The sequence below is a fragment of the Bufo gargarizans genome, chromosome 2 (genome assembly GCF_014858855.1).
Source record: "Bufo gargarizans isolate SCDJY-AF-19 chromosome 2, ASM1485885v1, whole genome shotgun sequence".
Taxonomy (NCBI): domain Eukaryota; kingdom Metazoa; phylum Chordata; class Amphibia; order Anura; family Bufonidae; genus Bufo; species Bufo gargarizans.
In genome coordinates this window covers 143,397,046-143,409,239 of record NC_058081.1, presented here as the reverse complement: position 1 = coordinate 143,409,239, position 12,194 = coordinate 143,397,046, and the positions used below count along the sequence as shown (strand labels likewise).

General features: G+C 40.8%; 1 protein-coding gene across 13 annotated transcripts in view; it reads right to left on the bottom strand.

Annotated features, from left to right (window-relative positions):
* Positions 1 to 12,194, bottom strand: part of PPIP5K1 (diphosphoinositol pentakisphosphate kinase 1) — a 254,458-nt gene that overhangs the window by 54,507 nt on the left and 187,757 nt on the right. For 7 of the 13 annotated variants that reach the window (XM_044279548.1, XM_044279550.1, XM_044279549.1 and 4 more), the window contains exon 27: positions 5,660 to 5,722. The exons of 4 other annotated variants lie outside the window; for them this stretch is intronic. In XM_044279548.1, the coding sequence (XP_044135483.1) occupies positions 5,660 to 5,722 (63 nt within the window). Of the gene's footprint in view, positions 1 to 5,659; positions 5,723 to 7,503; positions 7,622 to 12,194 lie in introns of those variants that run through there. 2 more of the 13 variants (XR_006387809.1, XR_006387810.1) reach the window with 2 other exon arrangements.

Genomic DNA, 12,194 nt, shown 5'->3' with positions numbered 1-12,194 from the left:
CCAACTTTTCCAGTTGAAATATAGGGTTTGGGCTATACTCGCCGTATAAGACTACCCCTCCAACAACATTTACTTTGGCATCAAGATCTGCAGGTAATTGTTGTGCAATTTTAGTCTTTTGCCTCAGTACCATACTATGCCTTTCCAAGAATCTAGTACACCAGGATGCAGTGGCCTTAAATCTGTTGCTGTGATCTGGGTTAGATTTGGCCACTGAAGTGCAAACAAACGTATTTTATTTTGTGTCACTACATAACCGTTTTGGCGATGCTCATTCACCATGTCTGCTAAATGTTTTTCGAGTTCTGGCCAATGTGGGGTGCCGCTCCTTAATGCAAACTTGCCCCTTGGCATACTCTTTAATGCTTTTAATTTGCTTTCCAGTCGCAAACCATCTTTTCTGTTACTCCATATTGTCTTGCAGCAGCGCAGTTATTATGTTCCATGGCAAAGTTTACAACTTTAAATTTGAAACTGGCTTCATATTTCTTTCTTCTTGCTGGTAGAGCCATGATGGGGTCTTGACTGTTAGCCATTTGTATACTGTACTGTATGTACTGGTGCTATACTGTATGAACCGATGCAGATACTGGTGCTGTACTGTATGTACAGGTACAGATACTGGTGTTGTACTGTATTCACCACCACATGTATCTGCTCCCCAGATAGACTCTGTTTTTTCACCACAGATAAGATGCACACCAAACTTCATTAGAGATCCGCCAACATTAGATTTGGCTGAAGTGCAGATGCTCCTGCTCCCCCCCTGCCTTCCCTCAGAATCGCCAATCCAACCCAGTATACAACAACCAGCCATTCACAGCAAGCGATGTACCGGTATTTTCTGTGCACACCGCATACAGAGCCTGCTTGGATTGGGTGGGTCAGCTCTCCCTGCCTGCCCAGCCCTCCCTGTCTTCAAGACGATCTGAGCGGTAGTACGCAATGTGATACTGCCGGCATGAGAAAACCACTGAGAGCAGAAAGAGGGGGCTGCTTCAGGAGCGGCTGGCCGGGATGCAGCACGCGGTGGCTCAGCTAGAGGGCGCCTGTCCCTGAAGCTGGAGAAGGACAGCTTCTCCAGTCCGGCTAGGAAGTAAGTTTCAGCACGCTGTATACCGGCATATGAGACGACACCCGGCGTATAAGACGACCCCCGACTTTTGAGAAGATTTTCATGTGTTAAAAAGTAGTCTTATACGCAGGAATATACAGTATATGAATTACCTTACATATGCTGAAGTTTCTCCTTATAGTGAGCCCTAAAATGATTTTATTACCCAGAAAAGGGAAAACCACTAAAAGCTGCAGTAAACAAATGGATTGCACTAAATGCCAAAAAACTATACAAAATGTAAAAACAAAAACAAAATAAAACAGCTGAGATAACAGTTTAAGGGCCCATTCACACATGGGAATTCCGGCAGCGGATCTGTGGTCTCTGCCTTCTAATATTCTCAACGGGGGGCAACTTTGCAGTTCACGGGCTGGCTGTTTAAAGCTGTGACTACACCATGTCTCTTCTTGGCGCAGTGTGCGGACAGCTGTGGGTGCCCACTCGCTGTTTAGATTCTATATAGAGCAAGCGGGTCCTTGGCATCCAAAGTAGACAACTGTGGCAGAAAACGCAGCAGTTACTGCCGCGGTATATGCAGAAGAATTTGACGCTCAAATTCCATCGCGTGAACGGGCCCTACATTTTCATAAGTTGTAGTTTAGAATTCTAAAAATGTAAATTACACAACATTCAGCCAATCAATTATAATCGTTTATATAAAAAAAAGTGTTTTTTTTACTGCAGCTTTTAGGTTTATAGTCCACTTGCACCTGACAACCTAATTCTATCAGGAACAAAGCAAAAAGATTGTGCCACAAAATAAGAAACAACTGAGAAAATAAAAGACTCAAATTAATAAAATCTGAAAAGAAACCCTGAAAAGAAAAGCACCTTAACAAACAGAGCAGAAGGATGATGTTTTAGTTAAAGCAACTACTTCACTAAGAAAAAGATAGGAATATGTTCAGGTTGTTTTAGAAAAGTACATGGCTTAGTTTCTACTATTATATTACATCTGTATACTAGTATTATAAAAACACTTTCATTGACAAAAAAATAACGCACCCCGATACAAAAAACAGATTGCTGGAAAGCTCAGCATGTAGCTGTGTCTCAGGCAGATATGTAAATGATTACAAGTGTGGTCTGATTAGACACTGGGCATAAAAGTGTTTCCCCCAAAGGCTTTCAGAGGCTATTTTTGAGTAGTGTACCTTTAGATGAGGGATCATTGACTGCTAGACATGCATCTACTACGCACTCAAAGACATTTTGCCCAACTGACAGACTTTAAGAGAAGGTGCATCATTGGACAGAGAAGCAGGATGGGCTGTCACGGACGTACCGAGACATACGGACGTCCCCAGACAGGTCACAGTAGGGAGGATCATTTGATCTGTCGACAAGCACCTCCCACAGTTTTATTGTCCACCATCCAGACAAAGGGGACACATTCATTACACACCCCTGTCTCTGTCAAGACAATTTCCAGCACTTAGCAGAGGGAAATTTGACATCAAAGAGCCCATTACAAGTCCTGCCATTGACAGCCAACCACCATTGTTTTAGTTTGAAGTGGTGTCATGAACAAGAAACATGGATTGCTAGGCACTGGAACTGTATTGTCTTTAGCACCAAATCCAAGTTCTGTTTGGGATCCCACAGCAGTCACGTTTTAGTATGGAGGCCTTGTGGTGAGCATTTCAACCTGCCTTTGCTATGGAGCCACACAGTACCCCAACTGCTGGTGTGATGATCTGGGGAGCCATCACATATGACAGTCGGTCACCCCTAGTAGTGATATGGGGGACACTAACAGCTCAGCGATATGCACAGGACATCCTGTGGCCACCTGTCTTGCTAATGTTTGCCTACAAACTGCAAGGGTTTTCCAAGATGGTATTTGCTAGACTGCAGCACTTACTTGGCCTGCCGCTTCTCTAGATTTATCACCAAACATTTATGGGACTAGCTGGGACACCACCTTCAGCAACCTATGACTGCGCAGGGCCGACATGCCCAGAATACAGAAACTGTATGTCTCCATGGCCAACCGTATTACATCTTGTATCCAGGCTAGAAGCGGCCCAATAGGTTACTAGTTTTCCTCAATAAACTTATTGTTTTGCTCTGATATTGTAATCACTTACATATATCATCATTAAATTCACATATAGAAAGTTTCATTCCAATAACTCCTTCCTGATGCATTATTTATTGTCAATGAGTGTATTACAACATTAAAATAGAACAATTATTAGAAAGTTACGTTATTTTCAATGAATGCTTCAATTAAATGAATAAGGATTTAACTCTTCTATTCTTTAGAATAAGGGGAAAAAAAACGAATTGACGCAATAGAGGGACTACTTCTATTAGCCAAAACAGAGAAACTCTCTCAAGAGGCAGCATCCACTACAGCTTCACTATGAGCTGATTTCTGGTCCAAATTTAATCTAAAAAATTTCACATGACAAAGCAACAAATAAAATATGTAAAATGTTCTGTAAGTTTGAAAATAAGTATTTTGGAATGGACAATCACTTGATTTTGCATGGCATGCTTAGTTGTATTTATCGCCTTTTAATGGTATAAACAGTTCTTCCTCTAATTTACAAAAGTTATACTAACTAAGCTGTCACAACAAAGACCCCAACAGCTTCCAAAGAGCAGTAGGTATTAAACGTGCTACATGCATAACCTAGGGTCTATTGGATTCTTAAATATATTTGATCAGGGTAACAGCAACAATTTAAAGGGAGACTGTCTGCTCTCCTCTGCCTATTAAAGGGGTTTTCCAGGAGTTTTACACTGATGATGTATCCTCTGGATAGCTCATCAGTATCTGATGGATGCGGGTCCGACACCTAGGACCCTTGTCGATCAGATGTTTGAGATGGCATCCGCGCTCGCAGTAGTGGCAGAGCCGTCTAACCGCTTTGCCTAGGCCATGTGATGTCCTGTTCATTAGTCACATGGCCTAGTTGCAGCTCAGCCCCACTGAAGTGAATTGTGCTGCTCTGCGATACCAACCCCGGCTGCTATACAATGTATGGTGCTGTGCTTGGTTTGCTGAGAGAAGGCCAAAGTGCTGCTGCGAGCGCCCATGCTTTCTCAAACAGCTAATTGGAGAGGGTCCTGGGTGTCGGACCCCCACCGATCAGATACTGATGACCTATCCAGAGAATAGGTAAGTGTAAAACTCCAGGAAAACCACTTTAAACTAATTCCAGCACCAGACAGTAATTTGGTGTCCCTGGACAGAGGTCCAATGGCAATAAAATTAGGCGGTCTCAAAACTGGCAAGTGCCTTCCTCTTGCCCTTTATTTCAGTGCAGGAGAGTGTGGCACTGGACATCACTGGAACAATTAAAAGCAAGCAAGAGAACAAGATTTAATGAGACTGAGCACTTACTAGGTATGGGACTGCGCACTGGACACATGAAAGCACTGGCATATCAGATCACATTTAAGAAAGACAAGCTTGCACCAGTGTTTTAGTACACTACCTGGTACCGGAATTAGTTTAAAGGATAACTGTCATATTTTTATTTTATTTGCTAGTTCATTAGAGCTAGGCATGTATACCTGAGTTAGTCTGTCAGTGATTGCTAAAAGATCTGTAATTACCTTATAATAACAGCTTTCATTAATGTCTCCTGTCCCTTTCCACTGCTCCCTTAAAAGACAGTTGCTATTGCTTGTCTGTCTCCAGCTAAGAAGACAAGAAGACGGAGGGGCGGTCCTTCACACTGCATGCCTCCATTAGGCTTCAGAGTGAGGAGGCGTGTCTCTCAGTAATCCAATCTGATTGGCTGGCTACAGCAAGTATGTATTAGAAGTAAGGGAAGGCAGTTTTGGCCTCAGAGAACTGGCAGAGGAGCAATCTTGAGAAGATCCTCATATTGTAGGATTCAAGACAGCCGTAACTAAGGGGAAACTCAAGGAAAATAGGGGGATGTGAAGAAACTAAATATTGCTTTATGCATAATGCTGCTGCAGCAGTAACATATGCTAAAATAGATTTTTTTATGAAAACATGACAGTTATCCTTTAAAGCTTCTAAAGTTTTTAAAGTTAAATATTTAAATCACACTAGTTTATTATACCAAACAAAAGTTATGTAAAGGAAACTTTCAATGGCAAAGCTAGATCTCCTTTATAATCACAAGAAAAGGTTGGGTATATATATATAATGAATTTTTCAGATAAGCAGGGCAAATTTTCATAAATCCTTTTTTGTTTTCTTTTATATTGTAATTAATATTCTGGAACCGTGGGCCTAGTACAATACCGTATCAGACACCAGCAAACAAATTAATGCATGGTGTTTCCTTTATCCTGGGCTACAGAATATTGCTTGTTGTATATGTTGTTTACTAATGAATAAAGTTGGTAGATGAGGATGAGGAAATATGACATAAAAGGACATGAACGTACTTGAAGAAAAATGATGGTAAAAAGGAGAGGAAGAGTCCACATCACAATATCAACACGAACAAGACTTGTTGGATGGCAAATGGACAGAAAAAGGAAAAACGGAAAAATAAAAATGGGGTTAATAGTGTGAGGCAACACTTCAAATCAAGGAAGCAAACGTACCATTAGTCGGATGCTTTGCAAACGACACAGAAAATCTTTTTACAGCTGGCATAGACAACAGTTCTGAGGAAATAAAAAAAAAACAAGCATCGGCATTAACATTCTGATCTTGGGCACTAAGACAAGGCACATACAAACACCAACAGGATCCCGGGACAACATACTGCAACTTGTGTTAGAAGCCAAACTGCATCCAGTTGCTTTGGCATTATTATCAAAAGCCACATGCATGAGAAAAGCAAAGGTACTCAATGGGTAAGTTTATGTGGCTAGATCATGCTCAGAATAGTTGCCAGGTGCCACACAAGAACAACATATGCATAGTATGCACTTAGTACATGGAATTACAGCCGAGAAGTAAAGAGGAGGAGCAAGACCAAAAGGGATAGGGTTTCATAATTATCTTTAGATATAATAGTTGGTTTTTAGATGAGAGCACATAACATACTCCATTCTAGGGAGGCTCCAGGACATTTACATGCTACATCTGTTGCCTAAGCTGAACTTTTTTTCGTATAAAATGCTAGACGAAGTATATCCCACAGCTAATGTTTTGCATATCAGGGTCAGAAACAATGCCAAGCAACAGCGGCTTTGTTTGTGACATGTGGTTCCAATACCAAGGTACTATCAAAACCCGCTCTCACATGTTGTAGTAAGCTTAGACCTGAATAGCCTTCATGTTCTCAGGAGTTATGCGTTTCTCACATCTGTCATTAGTCACTCTGTATAATAGAGAGGCCCATACCACTGGATAGGACAGTTTCTCATGACACACAAACCTTGAAAGGCCAGTTTCACCTAATTTGCATGGCACCTACATAGAATATTCTTCCATGTCCAATACAAAGAATCATGTCCCGGAATGTCCTCTGTGGCCTGCATCCATTTCACCAGTCACTGATAAGTCATAACTTTTTATTTGATGTTTTATGAAACTTTTCTGATCCTATCCTATGATTACAATGCAGGAATACTATGCCATACCCTCCACCCCACTGGAGCAAAGCATTAGGGTTGGACTCTGACCGTCTGTTCTTTGACTGTTGACTACTGAACCCCACCCCTTTTTCTACAGACCAATGGTCCGTTTCACATCTTGGCTTGTTTTGATCTGTTACATGACTATTTATTTTTCGATTTGGTTGGCTCAGAGTCTACTATTAGTGCTAACAGGGTTTTTTGGGACTTCGATTTTGATGACCTATTCTCAGGACTGAGCACTTGCTCTGGGCAACCGCAGATGCTGGAAACTAGACAAGGGACTGAGCAATTTTTGAGCTGGGGAAGCATACACCAACCTTCATGTACACCCTAAGCAATATGTATGACTGTGCAAGATTGCACATTTTAAGAATCAAATCTACAGACAGACATTAAAGGCCCCCATGCACACATTAGATGATATTGGAGGAGAGAAGGATAGTATATAGTGAACTGAATATATTCACTCACTTGATCCTTTTATTAAACCAGGAGATAAGCAGATGCTACAGGCATCTAGCACCTGCTTTCTCCCTATTCAACACCCATACAGGTTGTGTTGAACCGAATGTGGATATCTATGGGGGAGTCTGGAGGGAGAACCGTCGGCTTAGCAAACATTTGGCTGACAGATAATGAATGTGTATGGCAGATTTAAGGGGTAACTGTTAAATGTGTAAAATGCAAACTACACAAGACATCATGCTCTGGCGCCAATGGGGCAGGTCCTTAGAATCAAGCGGATATGCAAACGTTCTTATGTAATTTATGGTTACACACATATTAAATCTTATATCTACAAATCATAAAAGCATTTCAAAGCTGAAGCTAATGTCTGCGATAAAGCACAGCAAACAAACCTGGAAAACACTGGAAAAAGTCTAAAACAAACTTTGCTGATCCCGAGATCTGAACATTGTCATTTCTATCTTCAGTCCTAACAACGGTGTTAAATGCCAGTCTCTACCATGCTGACACCTGAACAAAAAAAGTTCCTCCAGTTAGTTATGTAATGTTTTCTGAAGACCATTTCATTGGAAAACTGGAAATGTGCAGGTTTCCCATTATTCATATATTAACTGGTTGAACCTTCTGTGTCCCTTACCCCTAGAAGCCGCTGTAGAGGCAAACCGTTTGGGGGCACGATTGCGGATTTAGGATTGTAATTCATTTGTGACAGTACTGTAAATTAATTTCAGGGACTGAATCCAGATTCCTCTCCTGGCCTGGTTCACACTTGAGCGTATTTGATACGGGCGTTTTTGTTGAACATTTTCGGGGCGTATTACAACGCGTTTTTGGAAATAGGAAACGCGCGTCGTACGCGCGTTCTTGCGATTGACCACAGAGGCGTCCAATGAAAAACAGCCATGTCTACACTGAGGTGTCCAATGAAAGAGACTTCCTACGGAGCACCATCACCCTTTCCTGTGTGTTTATGTACAGAGGAGAGTGTGTTGGTTGCAGTCTATTAAACCATGGATCGCTGCAAATGACGACGAACTGCAACAATAGTTGCAGCAGTGCATATAATGCGTTTGAGGAGAAGGAGACTGAGCAGGCGACGGTTCTGGGTCCATCCTGTGATTGCGAACCGACAGCAAAGAGGACAGTTCTGGGCCATGTACGATAACCTACGTGCACACAAGGAGAAATTTTGCCGCGTTCCAGTTGAAGTCTAAGGGCGTGAACGCGCGACAATACGCCCAAAAGAAGCTCCTGTACTTCTTTGGGTGTAGGGCGTTTTACAGCACGTTCGTACACGCTGTAAAACGCTCAGGTGTGAACCAGGCCTAATACAGTCAATACACTTTACGCTTCAATCTTTGGCACTAAGTTCTTAACATAAATTAGTAAAGGTTGTTTTAGGGCCTGCTAGAAACGAGCTGGGCTGCTAGTGGGGCTTTTAGTTTTCGGTGGGGTGTAGTGGGAAACACTTTCCTTCCCAGGTCATTGTCCCCCCTTTGATACCCTACGTTTGTGGTTATTCTGAGGCTTAAGCACATTCCATTACTGCTATTCACATTATAAAAGGATCGAAATCTACCATCAGCATGTTTATCATCTAAACTGTTCTTCTTTAACATTTTTGCAAGACGAATTTCCTCTGCTTCCTTATGACGGTATAAGTAGACGGCTCAGAAGATTACACATTCACTTCTTCGGTGATAATACAGTCTATTTAAGTGCACATGATAATACAAAATGTACTACATATTATATGAATAATGGATTCAATATATTTTTTTAAATGAATATAGAAAATAAAATGTATATATTTTACGTGCCCACTTATCATTCCACTTTTACAAACTGGCATCCATGGTTAAAATAGCTTTAATTAATGGTATAAATGGTTAATGAAGGTGTTCATTTCAGGGGTTGCAGTCGGTTTTACATCTGAGAAGGCCTCGGGTAAGTATTTTTGTGTGTCTATAAAATGTAATTTACAACTAGTCTAGTTAAAACTACATGCAAGTATACTTTTAGCACATACACATATTATGGCCAGATTATTCTAAATAAATCAAATTTAACTCGCTCAACATAAATCAGTCCTTCTCTGATCATCAGTCTAATATATAGTAAAACAATAGAATTATAGATAAACAAAATTATTGTATACCATCATCATCACCATAACAGGACAAAGAAGACACAAACACGAACCCAATAAAAATAAAGTCCTCAAAATACACAAATACACTACTGGAAAAAGAAAAAAGAACACCACTAGCATTGCCCTGTTTTGTGTGTGGGTCACACAGAATGAAACATTAGGACTGATAAGAGGGGATAGATTATGAGCTGAATAGGTGACTGTTATATACATTGTGGGAGAAATGGTCACATGCTGTGCTACTAAGGCTAGGGCTACACAGCGACATTGGCCGTGGCCAGGACTGCAGATCAGCAGTGATTGCATACACTTCTATGGGATCCCAACTACTCTGCAATCCTGACCACAACCAATGACACTGTGTAGCCCTAGCCTTATAGCGAAAAATTTCCATGTCACCTCTTTATCATCCTAATACAGTCCTGATCAAAAGTTTAAGACCACTTGAAAAATTGCAAAAAATCATATTTAGCATGGCTGGATCTTAACAAGGTTCCAAGTAGAGCTTCAACATGCAACAAGAAGAAATGGGAGTGAGACAAAACATTTTTGAGCATTCAATTTAATGAAAACAACGAATAAACTGAAACAGGCTGTTTTTCAGCTGATCAAACGTTTAGGACCACACCTCAAAAAAAATAAAAAAAAATAAAAAAAAATAAAATGAAATCAAACTTCCAAACATGAACTCAGTAATGAGTAGCTCCGCCGTTATTGTTTATCACTTCAAAAAATCTTTTTGGCATGCTTGATGCAAGCGTTTCCATGAGGTGAGTGGGAACATTTCTCCAAGTGGTGAAGACGGCCGCAAGAAGGCCATCTACTGTCTGGAACTGTTGTCCATTTTTGTAAACTTCCCTTGCCATCCATCCCCAAAGGTTCTCGATTGGATTTAGGTCAGGGGAACACGCAGGATGGGCCAAAAGAGTGATGTTATTCTCCTGGAAGAAGTCCTTTGTCCTGCGGGCATTGTGTACTGTAGCGCTGTCCTGTTGAAAAACTCAGTCACTACCACACAGACGAGGGCCCTCAGTCATGAGGAATGCTCTCTGCAACATCTGGACATAGCCAGCGGCCGTTTGACGCCCCTGCACTTCCTGAAGCTTCATTGTTCCACTGAAGGAAAAAGAACCCCAGACCATTATGACGCCCCCTCCACTGTGGCGCGTAGAAAACATCTCAGGTGGGATCTGCTCGTCATGCCAGTAACATTGGAAACCATCAGGACCATCAAGGTTAATTTTTTTCTCAGAGAATAAAACTTTCTTCCACCTTTGAATGTCCCATGTTTGGTGCTCTCTTGCAAAGTTCAAACGAGCAGTTCTGTGGCGTTCAAGGAGACAAGGTCTTTGAAGATGTTTTTTGCTTTTGAAGCCCTTAAGTCATGGTTATGGGGCTGCAGTCAACACCAGTAAGGTCCTTAATTTGGGTCGAGGATTGTCCAGTGTCTTGACGGACAGTCAATTGAATCCTCCGGCTCAGTGCTGATGAAGTTTTTTTGGGTCTTCCACTTAAATTTTTTGTTCCATAACCCTCAGGATCATTTAAGAAATTCCAAATGACTGTTTTACTGCGTCCCACCTCAGCAGCGATGGCGCGCTGTGAGAGACCCTGCTTATGCAGTTCAACAACCCGACCACGTTCAAAAAGGGAGATTTTTTTTGCCTTTGCCATCACAACGTGTGACTACCTGACAGAAAATGACAACGAATGCACATCTTTGCACAGATTTGGCCTTTTAAAGGCATGTGGTCCTAAACTTTTGATCAGCTGAAAAACAGCCCGTTTCAGTTTATTCGTTGTTTTCATTAAATTGAATGCTCAAATTTTTTTTTGTCTCACTCCCATTTCTTCTTGTTGCATGTTGAAGCCCTACTTGGAACCTTGTTAAGATCCAGCCATGCTAAATATGATTTTTTGCCATTTTTCAAGTGGTCTTAACCTTTTGATCAGGACTGTATAACCCCTACCAAATAATCACATTGGTATATTTGATTTTAGAAAAAAAATATAACAGTATAATGTTAATGACTTGCAACACACATATGATTATCGAAGAGGAAGGTTAGGGAACTGGATAGTAATGCATGGTCATTTACAGGTCAAATGTGCAGATCATGGTAAGCGTAACCCAAAAATACAAGGAACTGTAAGATAAGTCCACACAACTGATTTTGAAATACACACTTAAAAAAAAAATTGAAGATCTGCGCCTAAAAACTTGTGGAATACGCAAAAAAAAAAAAACCATGGATTTTCATGGAAGTTTTTTCTGCTTCCTATTAATTTCAATGTTAGATTCGGTGCCGATTCTGCCCCAAGAGTATGTTTTATGAGGTGTTTTGGAGCTGATTTGAAGCTGATTTTGAGGTAGAAAAGCTCCAAAAATCAGCAAAACTGTGTGTGAACTTCTTTTTAGAGTTACAGTTTTTTGTTCCTTCTCACCTAATGCATTATGTTTTACTACTTTTCAGGGAGACATCAGGTTGTGAGAATGCATCTAAATATACAACCCTATGATATTCAGTTCTGCAGGAAACAAAGATTTATCATGAGGAGAACTTTTAAAGTCAGTTTTCCAAGAATCTGCATTTCTGTAATTTGTGACAAATGTAAATCTCTTCTATGTATAAAAATTAATTTCTCTGTTCCATACGCATGGCCAAACGTCTGAATCTCTGGACACCAGATTTGGCAGATAAGTACTTCGGGTGCCTGGGAAGGTTTTCATAAAGGTCTCAGTTCTCTAGGACAAATCGTTCGAGATATTTCCAAAAAATGCAAATATGGCACCATCACATGACCCTTATTAGCCAATTGAAGCTTGCAGGTTCTGCAGTTATATCCTAAATGACATACCACGTTTCCATAACAACTCATTATCATGAGTTCTTCACCGTTATAAGGCCACTATTAGGCCCCTTTCACACG